General features: G+C 35.3%; 1 protein-coding gene across 2 annotated transcripts in view; it reads right to left on the reverse strand.

The window, feature by feature from the left end:
• Positions 1 to 14110, reverse strand: part of LOC148955498 (DNA (cytosine-5)-methyltransferase PliMCI-like) — a 115085-nt gene that overhangs the window by 48354 nt on the left and 52621 nt on the right. For both annotated transcript variants that reach the window (XM_089102464.1, XM_089102466.1), the window contains 4 exons: positions 12195 to 12405; positions 8083 to 8311; positions 1323 to 1507; positions 247 to 379 (listed from right to left, as the gene is read on the reverse strand). In XM_089102464.1, the coding sequence (XP_088958590.1) occupies positions 247 to 379; positions 1323 to 1507; positions 8083 to 8311; positions 12195 to 12405 (758 nt within the window). The remainder of the gene's footprint in view (positions 1 to 246; positions 380 to 1322; positions 1508 to 8082; positions 8312 to 12194; positions 12406 to 14110) is intronic.

Consider the following 14110-nt stretch of genomic DNA (forward strand, 5'->3'; position numbering starts at 1 on the left):
TTGGAAAGGTGGGTGAGGTCTAAACCTTGTGTTTCTGATGGCCTATAATTACTCACTACAATCTTGCACATCCACGGATCCTTCTCTTTGGCTGACTTTGTAAGGGTATATTGTTAGTACTAGGTGTTTGGAAAGGTGGCTAAAGTCTAAAGCTTGTCCAAGTGCTTATCTCTTCAACTTGCTAAGGCAGGAAAACAGTTTTTTCACAATCATTAAATTTAACGCAAAACAATAACAATAACTTACCCCCACACCCAGCAAAGAGATCAAGAGCCCTTAGTGGCTTATCAATTGAGGCATATGTTTCAAACGTCGGTAGATTCTGAGGTTTGCTCTTAACCTTTGATTTGACAGCACTCCCTTTTCCTTTACTCTTCATCTAAAAATTAAAAAGCAAAACTACAAAAATTCTTTCAATATAGGATTACAAGAAGCTACAAACGTTGTTTACAAAAATCAAAAGCTTTGAATTTCTTGAAATAAAAATTAATAAACATTAAAGCAAAGGCTGCAAAAGAAAAATATTTATTTTTATATCCGTTAATCCATCCTTACATTTTGTATTGTTCTTTTGTATGTTTAGGAACATTTTTTTCTGTGCGGATTATTCAAAACAAACCTATTAGAGTATTATCAGATAAATCAGAAAGAGAATCGGTCCAAGAAGTTTATAAGTGCCTTAGGATATTAGCGGCGGTATGTCTTCAATATTTTTATATATTAGTGTTAATGTATAAGCATAATGTGAACCTGCTGCCAGAGTGTTTTAATGGTATGTTTTAAAGCAGATGGAGTATACATAACCCCAACACTAGGGGTAGGAATGATTATTATACTCCACCTATAGTGGCAGACAGGTCCACGTTTTCTTTTGTTATGAAGGGTATAAAATTATGGAATAATTTGGAAAACAAAATGAAGAAGATAGAAAATTTTAGTGATTTAAAAGAAAAACTAGACCAAAAATTATTTAGTAAATATGAATTTTAGTTTTGTTTGTTTTGGAGGAGATTTGATTAAAGATTTAAATTAAGTAGTAATTATTTGTTGGTTGGTGAGTGTGAACCCACAGTATGGACACGGTATGTAGTTACTGTCCCGTAGTATTGTTTCTTTTTTTTCTTTCTTTCTTATCATAGTGAATTTAAATGATGGTATAAGTTTGTGTTTTTTATTTACCTGATTTGCCCCACGTCAATCGTTTGGTTTTGGGTGAATCATATTGATTTTGTATGTAAATTGTTGTTCCATTTAAATAAATATATCAAAAGTAGACATCAAATATCATTAAACTTCGTAAAAAAAAAAAAATTATAATTTACCAGATTTTTGGAACTGAGGACTTCTTCTGGGACATCACAGAATTCTTTAGTCTTTGAATTGTAAGCTTGATTGAAGTGAAATCTGAATGGACCAAGAGAAGACCACTTTTCTACAGGTAAGTCGAGTCCTTCACTGAAGACAACGTAACACTGCCCAGCTACTTTTTCCCACGATACTGTTGCTTCTGAAAACAGAGAGTACCGTCTTGAAAAATAAACAACAAGAGTAATGCCAAGAAAGAGAAGGACGAGGAGAGTGGAAGAGGGGAAGAGGGAGAGAGGGAGAGAGAGAGGGAGAGAGAGAGATAGAGGGAGAGAGAGGGAGAAAGAGAGAGAGAGAGGGAGAGAGAGAGGGAGAGAGAGAGAGAGAGAGAGAGAGAGAGAGAGAGAGAGAGGGAGACAGAGAGAGAGAGGGAGAGAGAGAGAGAGGGAGAGAGAGAGATTTTGATAATTACAATGTATAAATCAACGGAATGTACTGTTTATAGTGATTCCCTGTGTTTAAAATTAATTAAGCTGAAAATTACCTATAAAGAAGTATTGGCATAAGAAACTGGGGGGCAAACATCCAAAAATAAATGTAATCTCCCCGAAAATACTACGATAAAATTCAATACGTGTGATAACCAACGAACAGAGGTTTCAAGGCCCTGTAAAAAAAAAAAAAATCAAATAGATTCTGTGTTTTCCCTGACAATGAAGAGCATTTTTTCCAGGACTGATCGCATTAAGTGAGTGGTCATAGGATATCACGAGAGAAATCACTTGAGTAGAAACTTACAGTTCTATTGCTCTTTCTACGCAACCGGAGAGATTGAGCCACAGATAAGTGCATTAGCTCTGCCATTTTATGCCACTAAAGAAAATTTTGGTCTGAATAAGGCGAAAATACTATACGACAGGAACTGTCAGGTAGCCTATCAGCTTATACCTATCGTAAAGCCAGTTTTACAAACTCCCAGTTTAAGAGACAATATTACTGCGTGATGGAGAATCGATTCTGAAACACACGTGGAGTCGATACAAAATGAACAGGTAAGATAGCAAATTATCTGTAACATTCTTCTCGATGAGTTTATTCATTTCATGCTTCATTTATAATGTACAGCACTGCATAGTTACGCACAAACTGTAAATGAGAAGGCCAGTGGACTCTTTTGTGGGAGGAAGGTGTCTAAAGGCTTCAAAATGGCATTTTAGGTCAGATTGTCGGATTTTGCCTGAGACATAATTCAGATCAATAGGATGTAGGGATTTATCCCCCCCCAATCCCCGGCCATTTAGAACTAAGTATGAGAGTATTGAAGGGATCACACAATTCCCTTATTTCAGCGCCAGTAGTTATCAAAACTGAAACATTGTTACGATAACGCTGAACTTTAACGCAATGATCAGGAGGTTAAGGGGCGTGGCAGGTCCCCTGTTATTTAGGATTAGTCTGAATGTGACATTAGAAACGAACAAAACTTGAATATGAAAAAAGATTTCCTCAAATGATAGAAAGCAATGTTTTAAACAAATATCACAATAAAAAAAAGAAAAGATCCTATATAAAATAGGGACTCGAGGCCCCTCAACCCCCAATTATTTACCATAAACTTTGACTTTCTTATCTCAATGCTTCGAGAGCAAAACGGTTAAATAGTTGAAACTTTTTTTTAACAATACAATTTTCACTTCAAACGGTTTGAAAAGCAGGCGGCAAGTAAAACATAAGCAATTTCCAACTGGCTATATGTGTTGCATTCCAAATGCTTTCAGGAAAGTAGAAGTTAAACTTTAGCGTAAAGGTCAGTGCAGTAGGTTTCTTATACACAAAGAAATTTGTGCTTGTTTCAAGATTTAACGTAGCTCTTTATCTTCATCGGATTTTTGTTTTGATTATTTAATTTCCGTGTCAGTTGAATATATCGCAAGTACTAGCCTTATTTTGGCTCTAAGCATTTTAACTACGATGCAAAATTCCATTCGCATTTCTTGAAATAAAATTCTTCGTTAAAAATTAGTCTCTGTTACAGGACCCCTCTTAGATGAGAGCACTGCCCCATCAAAACAAACGCTGTCCTACCTACGCAACATTATTTATGTCCTCTGTGCAGGTTTGTGTAGGTTGTTAATTTTCTGCAGTCCCAGGTTTTAATATTCCAACATATGACAGCAATGTTTTGCAGTCTTCATCCATTTGCAGAGTCTGCGTCGAAATTTACGGTACATTTCCTTTTTGAATTGAAAAAAAAAACAAGGGAAAAATGTGTCAGAAACACGAGAAAACTGGAAAATGTTCCTATTTTATGAGCAAATTTAGTTCTTGCCTAATCATAATTTATTTCATTATTATAGTTTATCCTAAATCAAAATTTATTTCATAAATATCTATAAGTTATATCATAATTGCTGGCTCGGTCAATGGATAAACCTGAAATTAATGAATCCAACGATGCAGCTATCTAGTCCTTTGAGAACGAGTCAAAGCAGTAGGCTTGTCGCAAAGGCAAATGGGTCAGAGGGAAAATATAAACACTTCTCAAATAAAAATTGAAAATATTTGTGAAACATACACATTCTGCTCCTTTGATATGGTCATTCACAAAAATATATAATTCTCTTCGATTTAGCAGCTTATCGCCATGCGGTGGAAAAGGGACATTTTTTAATCCTTATTTTTCTCTACTTATTCATTCCTAATGTCTGAAAGTGAAAATATCACTTTCAGACAATATCAATAAAATGTACCGTATGTGGTACATGGTGGCCGGCGTTTACCCCCCCCCCCCACTGAAAATGTCCCCACCCCCACAGAGAATACCCCCCCCCTAAAAAATAAAAATAAAAACAAATACCCCCCGTGGAAATTAGGCTTTCCAAATTTGAGAATTTTATTAGAGCTTTATTTTTCTACTTTCCGTAGGGGGATGGAATTTTGGTAATTGTGTATTATGCGCCACTCACTCTAGTTTACGCTGTGGAAAATTCGAGAACACACCGTTTTTTTTTGTTAGTTTCTTCGTTACTTTAGAAATAAATTTGTGCTATAGATTTGCATATTACGGGGGGGGGGGGTATGCATAACGGGAATGCATGCAAAATGTGTTTGGTACAATTATTCTGCATATTAGATAGATAGAAACCAAAACGAACAGAGATAACAAAAAATAACCTGTTCAAATTCAAAATAGCAACAATTAGCATGAGCAGGGCTGACAACCCCCATACCTCCTCAAGCCAGAAAGTAATTTGCACTTTACTGAAAACATAAATTCATCTGAAATGTTTTCACTTTTTTTACTTCAACAAATAAAGAAGTATTAAGACTATAAGGAATAGATATCACAATATGTATATCAAACTGACAATACACGTTTTTTTTAAGTAAAGTGCAAATTATTTTCTTGTCTGAAGGACATATGGGTTCTGTCAGCCATACTCCTTTTAATTTTTTCTCGTTTTGAGTTTGACTAAGTTATCTTTTATAAATTTATGCTAGTTTTTGGCTTTATTTATTTGTCAATGGTGATTAGTGGATGTTTTAAACTTCGAAACTACGAAAACAAACTCGTAGAATTTGACAACGCTTTTGTCTGTAAAAACTTAAACGATTTAGAATGTGTTGCTTCTCAAAGCCAACTATCTTTTCATAGGATAGCCAAACCTTCTTAAACTTTTTGGTGCCATGTGTTTTAGCTTAATATTGATGATTGTTTGCCTAAATTGTTTGTGTTCTTCATTTTTTTTTTAATGTGGCACCCGCTACAGCCAAAAATTGCAGAAAATCACATGAAAGCCTTTTCAACACAAATGGATTTGTGTCTTTTTTTCTAAGTTTTTAAGACAGTTCTGGTGTGTAAATTTCTCTTTTTCCCGTTCCTTAGCACTTTTCACCAAAACTATAAAAAACTGAAATATAAGTTTCAAATTTAGAAACCTTATTTTCCACGGGGGGGGGGGGTATTTTCCAAGGAGGGGGTATTTTCCGCGGGGGTACTTTCCGAAGGAGGGGGAGGGGTATTTTTCGTGGGGGAGGGCATTTTTGGGGGGCTTAACCCCACCCCCACCCCCTCGTTAACTATATTCATTTATGTTATTTTACTGTGTTCACGGCCGTATGTTTAGCTTTAAAATACACTTATTTGTCTATCTATCTAATATGCAGAATAATTGTACCAAACACATTTTGTATGCAGACCCACTATACTTTACCCCTCCCCGCTTCCCTAATGTGCAAATCTATAGCGCAAATTCATTTCTAAAGTAACGAAGAAACTAACAAAAAAAACGGTGTGCTCGAGTTTTACACAGCGTAAACTTGAGTGAGTGGCGCATAATATAAAAGTACCAAAATTCCATCCTCCTACGGAAATTGAAAAAATAAAACTCAAACAAAACTCTCAAATTTGAAAAGCCTTATTTTCCACGGTGAGTATTTTTTTTTTTTGGGGGGGGGGAGTTTACGGGAGGGGTATTTTAGGGGGTGGGGTATTTTCCGGGGGGTCTTCACCGGTGGGGCATTCGCCTAGAACCGTGGTACATACTATCTATATTATATGACTAAAAAGTTTTTATATCAGAAAATAATGATTTGAAAACTACATAAGATTGACTCTTCTAAATTTCTCATTTTCATGGATCAAAGGCATAAACAACTTCTCTAAATATCAAGTTAGCATTAGTTGTTACTATTTACGTTAAAATTTTAGAAAAGAGACGAGTTTAAGCTAGAAATGAGGGTTTATCAATTGTTTAAAAATATTTACATGTTCAGAAAGATTCGTCATAATAATTTTCTGCCGAATACAGATTGATCCAAAAAAAAGCACTTGTATCGATTCTCCTGAAAAAAGTAAATTAGCTTAAGCAAGGGTGTTTTTCATTGTAGGGAATAAATATTCAAACCCTCCAGCTCCTCCCAGTAATTTTATGGGTTTGCGGCTCAGGTGGAATCCCCCATAGACAACGCCGTAATTATAGTTTTGAACTATTTTAGCCATTTGTTTTGACGCTAAGAATTTTAGAAAAAGGATTTTTTTTCACTACGTGTATATCAAGATGACCAACGTTGCTCTCCAATCAGGGTTGCCACGGGTAGTACAAAAATAGTACTTTTAGTTTTTGATAAAATTAATATTTTCTGTGTCAGTAGTACCGTTTTAATCCTAATTGATGAAAGCAGTGCTTTTTATTCTAAAATAACAGTTCCTTAATAGTTTTTTCAAATCAATTCTAAACAATATTATCGTCGTTAATATTTTGCTTAATTTTTTACCCACAATTAAGCGCTTTAAGAATCGTACAGTCTAATTCACAATATGAGAGCAGGCAAAAACTTCGAATGTATTTCTGAATAGGATGTGACCCACTAGCAAAATATTTTCAAGCAAATGAGTTCAATTGCACATCTTGAAGTGCGAGTGGTGAATTAACGACGGATTTTGTCAAAGACAAGCTTTTGGACATCTGTCCAGTCTTTGAACTCGATTTCTCAAACATGTGAAACTTCAAGACGAATTTGACCCCTTTAAAATTGATCAAATAGAAAATCGGAAACTTCAGGAAAGGCGCCTAGGTGCGACAAATAACTTACACTTTATATCAATTTGTGCTCGAAATGGAGCGAAGAGTGAAGAGTAAACACCCGGTACTTCGGATGTCTGACTTGTCGTCACTACAAACTGCTTTATCTGGTCCCGTTTCTTGTATTATCTCTCTTTTCCGCATATTCAGGGACTGCTTCAACAGGATGAAAATTGAGGTCCTTAAAAGAGGATGGAAGTGGCTGCCAGTGTTAAAAAAAAGCTGGGTGAAGGAAAAATGACACTTCTCAAGAACTAGAACTCCGTGTTCATCGTCAAGGATACCATTCAGGTTTTCACTTTTACTGATTAACTGCGTTCATAAAGGGTATCATGGCTTTGCCTCACAGCAGCACTTCAGCAATACTGTATAAGTGGAATGTCAAACTCTGAGCCCCGAGAATGTACCTGCAGAGCTGATCAGAAGCAAAGCAAATGGAAGTTAGCTGTCTTGTTTCATAGCTCCCAAATGTTTTTCTGTGATCATGCTTACCGTTGTCTTTACAGCTGAAAGACTATTATTGAGTGTCAACTGAGTTAATACCTTTATTTTTTACCTGAAATAAAATTCTGTAGCCAAAATTGTTGGGTCCTAGCAGCTACAAAATCTTCCTGGCCCTCTGAAGAGGAAACAAACAAAAACTTCCTTTCCCCAATCAGGCAATAGTTTCTTTCAACTGGCTAAAAGCTGTTTAAAAAAACTGGATAACTGATAATCATATAGTACCCAAAACGGACGTATCTTTATTTGTGTTAGGTTCGCATTATTTGAACATGCGACTAGCTTGATTCAGAAATGACATCGTCTGGCCATTTCAAAATAATGATTTGATAGCATTTGACCGATTTCCAATAGCATAGGAGAGATAAAGATGAGTTACATAGTTCAAAACCCGCAGAACAAAATAAAATGGTCTTGCTTTGTGAAAAACCAAAGAGATTTGCGTAATCACGTGCACGTTGCGCCAAGCACAACAAGCGCTAATATTTTCGACAGGTAGCACTTTTTAAAGTAGTTGTTTTCAGCAGTTCTGATTAGTACCATTAATTCTTTTCGAGTGGTAACCATGCTCCCGATAGCCATTATTTTAATATGGGATTTCATGTTTCGCGGCTGAAAACGGACCCAAACTTGCAAAGAAAGTGAGGCTGCCTTATTAGTAGAGAGAATTGAGAGTAGAAGCAATACGCACCTTCATCAGACCAAAAAAGAAGATTTATATCCGATTGGTAAGCCTTTTCCTTGCCACGATGTGTGTTCTCTGGTCTATAAAATTTTGCAACTCGAACCCTGATACCAGTTTTCGATGAAATAATCTTTAGAATCCTCGCAATCCTGAAAGGCTCAGGAGTATCGTTATTGGAGCCTTTAATTTTATCTGAAGTCCTTCTATACATTTCAGGATATATATCTTCATTGTACTAAAAAAGAAAACAGTTGGTTCAAAAAATAAAAAAAAAACCTAAGGAAACACTAAATTAAAGATGATGTGTTAAAAAGACTTATTGAACAATTTAGCAAAGGGTTTTTGGGAATTATCTCTGAAGTTTGAAGATTTCTGATACGCCCTTTAGAGGGGACAGGAGGTAAATCATCGCTTTTCAGATGCGACTGCTTTCCGGCTTATCGAAAGACCACTTCAGAGTTCAGATTCCCAAAAATTGTTTTGCATCGAAATCGGTAAATAACGCAATCACCTTACAAACGACTTTCAGACAATAAATATTAAGATCTATGTAAGAGTTGAATGTAAACTTTGAATATGCAAATTTATTTACTGAATGAGTAAAAGTGAAAATGCAAAAAAGTACTTCAAGCTTTTCATTATAATTTCTTTCTCTTGAAAAGTTACAACGAATTTTGTAAACGAAAAATTGTGCTGTTTCATTGTTCATACACGTTATGTATTCAGCGATTTCAATAGCCGATAACGATCACGCACCAAACTTCTAATGTAAAGTATTTACAAAATCCTCATTCTGATCGCTTTTGCTCCGTAGTCTGAAATAGGCACTTGATTAATTGTCAAGTGCTTTCATTTGTTAAAAGTGTTTCAGAGGAATATTGTCCTATTTTGGTAAATATTAGAGGCTATATAGTATAGAGTAATATGCAAATTTTTTCTCATTCCTTTTCTTAGGTTCTTTATATGAGTTATAGTTGAATCTTAAAGAAAGTATTGCCCACAAAGATAAAATTTACCCAACGATGTTCTTCGGCTACCCAGTGCAGAAAAGTGTGATCTTTCTATCTTTTCAAGAAACACAAAAACTGTAAATAATAAATATCCTGTCTTGTTGCTCAATTAAAAACTTACAAATTGCAAGATGTTTTCCAGGAAATGTTAAAAAATGTTTAAATGACAAACACACATGCTCCTAGCATCTCAAGAATTAAGATATGTCTGATACCAAAAGTGGGAGTAAAGTAGCACGTTTCTAGCTTTTATTTCGTATTTCCTTGAGAGTATGAACTGGACGTGTTAGATAAGATAATATTTATTTCCCAAAGGCTATCACAAGCTCTAATAGAGCCGAATTGGCTTCATATGTCAAAAAGAAATAGAAAAAGAAAAACAAAGAAACAAATAATACAGCAAGAAAAGAAACACCAATCAACCATGAAAATGGTCGATAAGAATTCAACAAATGGCTAGAATGGAAACAGAAAAATGGAAGAAGAAGAGGTGGGGGATAAAAGAAAATCACAGTCAAGAAGAAAAACATTGCCGAAATCGTATTCAAGGTCAAATACATAAAATTAAAAAAAAAACACACTTAAAATCAAGCCAAATTAGCTGTCAAAAGAAATATTTACAATTAAAGAAAGGAATACGATTAAAGGTAAAAAGATTTAAAATTAAAGGTCAAAAAAGAAATTTAGCATAAAGAATTATCACAGAAGGGAAAATAAAAGTTACAAAGATAAAGAGAGAAAAAAAAATGACGCATGATTATAGTGATTATTGTGAGCATACACAACAACTAAAATAAGGGACAGAGGAGTTAATTTTGGTACAGATCATAGTTCAGGGATTATTTAAATGCACCAAAATAAAGTGGATAACACTTTTCCGGGACCTCTCAGTAACGGTATGGATAGGTGAATATTTAGGAATTGCCAAGGAAGCTAAGCGGGGGAGTCGGGGTCTAAGTGGGTCATTTAAATCAGGAAATATGTCCTCAGTACGAAGATTAGATATTGCGGAACTGGCAAAACGCAAACAAATTTGTACTCTCCTTTCTTTTAACGTGGTAATACCTGCTTATTTTAAGGAGTGTTTTGGTTACCGAATTGTCTTCTCAGACAATGATGGTGTATTGGGCTAATTTTGGAGAGATTTATCTCTCCATAACTTAATATCTCTCCATAAATTAATTTTCCACTTTCTGCAAGTGCTTTTGAGGCTGATTTATTTTCTTCAAATTCCTGTTTTGTCTTTTGTTTTAAGCACGGCTGTGTTATAGCAAGAATAGGCACAATGGCAATAGACAATTCTGATTGGGTAGTATAGAGCTCCAGAGAACCGTGTTTCAATCTGAGAGTAAGATTAATTCAACCATTTTTAACCATAGCAGATAATCGTAAACCTGGCAAGGCACAAACAAAATAATTTGTTTTGTTGTGTGGGGGGCAAGACCATATCCGGGACTTTTTCGGGGAGGGGAGTATTTTTTCAGTGGGGTTTTACAATTTCTTTTTAGACGCATCAAAACTTGTTTACATACATTTTTATTGCGTTATTACGAGTCGGAAAAAAATTTCAGGGGCGTGGAGTTCAAACCCCCTAGCCTCATGGACACGGTCTCGGTGAAAGGTATTAATTTACGGATAGGCCTAGTAAAAGCCAAGTATATTAAAATTAACTCTTAATTTAGCAGCAGGAATAGGAACACTACAGCGTATGGAGCATGTACAGATTGCCAGAGATTTTCCTACATCAACAGTAAATACTAGCTTCTTTTTTTTCAAGAACCTTTTACTTTAGTTATTATAAATACCATATTAGTTATTCCATTGTGCTAGCACATATGTTACTGTATACTATATGCTTTCATTAGGCTGAAAACTTTGCTAACTCCTTGTTCACACCAAAGTTTTAAAAAATATATTCAAGATTTCAAAACTGAGACAGGTAGGCTAAATAACTGTCTTCATAGGATTCCTTTCAATTGGAGAACGGGAAGAGAGAGGAATCTGAAAACTAATTCCTGTCATTGATTTATGATAAAGATCTGATGTTAAAACCACAATAGCTTCAAATAAGCGAAAATAATAAGCAGAATAATGAGATTTACGAGCATATCTATAAATGAATTATATAGCAAAGGAACCTGTTGTTTTTATTATTTTCTCACATATTCTAATATCAGTTACCTTAAGGTGAGTCAGGTTTCCCGTCATTCGGCTGGAACACAGAAGAGGACCCTCGTACCTCATGCGAGACCTGTATTTAATTTAAATGTACATCATGTATTTCAGAGTCAAGATGCTTCTTTACTTCCACGGTTAAAGTTTAACAGTTCCCTATTAAACTGTTTTTTCAATCTTCTTTTTCTAAGTTCTTTCAGGTCCTCAACTTAAAACAAAAAAGCATACTTGTTTCATAAAAAACGAGGTGTATCAAAAATGTTTTCGCTAATTTTTATGAAAAATGAAAACAAACTTTGCAAACCGAGAAGTTGAATAATAAATTCAAGGATATTTGGAGGAGAATCCTAGGACTTCTGAAAACCCATCATATCACCAAACCAACTGAAGCTAAAACAGATGTGCACAGTCCTAGATCATTTTTATTAAAGCAAAACTCTTTACTCCCTTTTATAGAATTCTGAATTCCCTGCGGTATTTTCTCATGATCTCTTCCATTCGACAATGTCCTACTTTTCAGTAGGATTGCTTCAGCTAAATTACCGAAAAGCCTAATTTTTGGCAACCCTTCATCCGCAAAACCTATACATATTAAACTTTCTTTCATTATGGCCCTAGACAGTGGAACTCAATCACATTTTTCGTACAACTTACGGTTTGGTATACACATTTCGTAGGAAAACCTCTAGCATAACTGTTTAAACCAACACAAACTGCGTACAATCAAGAATAATTACATAAATACAAATCTTTATGATCCATTGGTTTCAATGCTTCTATTTGAAGACATTTTTTTAGCACCAAAAACCATACATTCAAAGACGTTTTGTCTTGACGTCGACTTCGAACTCTTTTTTTTTTCACGAGATTACTCATTTATTCTTCCATAGGGATGAATAAAGGTTTAACAACTGAAAACTAATAGAATCTTACGTCTTCCTTGTAGTTTTGAGTCCTTTCCTCAGACTGTTGCTTAAATCCATATGCGTCAGGATAAAGGAACACGGAATCGCCCACTCGAATTTCTCTCCCGTTCCATTCAACTGCCTCATACAGTTCTTCTGCAGCCTCCTGACCTTCAAGACGGCGCAAAGGGTTGGGACTTTTTGAATTCAGCTGTTTTCGATGGCACGTTCTACATTTTCTAGAAATTATAAAGCACTTTATAATTGAAACAATTTGACCCAATGTTTATTACTCAAAACTGCATTAGTTTCAGCAACACTTGTTAGTCATTGGCACAACAGAGCACGGGCGGATCCAGGATATTTTTAGGGGGAGGGGGCGCAAAATAGGTTGATCCAATAAACTTGCGTTAGGAGCAAGTTTAATTAACGCAAAATTGCGTTATTTAAGTAAATTACACTACTTTAGTCTACCTTAGGGGGGCACGCGTCCCCCTCGCCCCCCTGGATCCGCCACTGCAATAGAGAGAGATACAAGAATGATTGATTTTAACGGTTTAGTTTTGGGTTTTTTCAAAAAAATAGAAAAAAAATACAACTCGGGCCCCTAAAGCCAAAAGTTTGATAAATATTTGAAAAAAAAGAAAAATAATTCCAATCCTTTTTTTTTAACACATTTGGCGCAAAGATTGAATCCCAAATCCTTAGTTTATGGGTTACATGGTTTGTGTCAAAGACTATGCAAAACTGCTACAACTAGTAGCTTGAGTTGGTCTTCAGGAAAAGGGCATTCCAAGAACAGTCGTGTCTGCAATCAAGAATCATCACTGAATATTCTATTTAATGCAATTCCACACCAGTATGCCAGTAGGAGTGCTAGTTTTGGTACGTTTTATCCATTATGACTTAGATTTGACACTAGGAAAATGTACTTTATGGATACGTTCTCATTCTCTCGCAATTTTCTAACCTCGTTTCTTCTAATATAGGCTATATGTAAGATATATTCTATCCAGAAAAGCAGACGTGACTAGATTGCGCCGCTTAATCGTCAAGAAACCTTATTCTCTTCAGTTTCTTTATGTTCATAGAGGGGACAATTTTTGACAAACAGTGAAATCTCCTATTTTTGGCTTTCACTCAAACACACACTATTTATGACTTTTTAGTCGAAGGGCTAGTGAAGCCCCCAACAAATAGCCATTGTTCAAACAATATAGGTACCGTTTACATTGTGTATTAAGATAATTCAAACAAACCATATTACCCATTTAATTTACATATTTTTAATGACAAAAAAATTAAATTGAAATGATAGTAAAAATACACTGCCTATTGGAGATTCTACACAATATCTCGCGCTTAGCTAGTTTATTGTTTAAGGCACCGGAGTGAAATTTTTCGTCCACTTAACTCAGTGGATTTTATCATACTTTATAAAGAAGAGACCAGGCTTATTTGATCCTATTCCCTATTGAAAATTAACTGTTTAATTTTTCAAAATGACGTAAACAAACAGATCCCCACAAGAACAGGATATTATCTGAGATCCACTCTTTGGTATGAGAGTGGAGGTACAAACAGAGCACTATAAAGCACAATAGTACCCCAGATCCTTGAATCACCATATTTGATTTAGGTAATCACTTTTCAGATCTTTCCCTTTCGGTTCCAAAGAGAAAAGTTCTAAAAGCAACTCTTTAGAGCAAAATCCATGTGCAGCTAACGTTCAAGTTTAAACTGTTGTTGGGATGCAACGCAAATAGGATGCAAACGAAAATCCTTTGGAATCATTCTATTATCGTACCCTTGATATAAAAAAGCAATAGTCGTACAGAGTCTACCCGATACCTACGATGCAAGGACACCTCCACCGCTATCTCAAAATTAACACAAAACTCATAATTTCAAATTAACATAGAACTTTATCACGGGTATCCTGGA

This window comes from Artemia sp. Qi Xiang Cuo, chromosome 2, assembly GCF_049724085.1.
Source record: "Artemia sp. Qi Xiang Cuo chromosome 2, ASM4972408v1, whole genome shotgun sequence".
Classification (NCBI taxonomy): Eukaryota; Metazoa; Arthropoda; class Branchiopoda; order Anostraca; family Artemiidae; genus Artemia; species Artemia sp. Qi Xiang Cuo.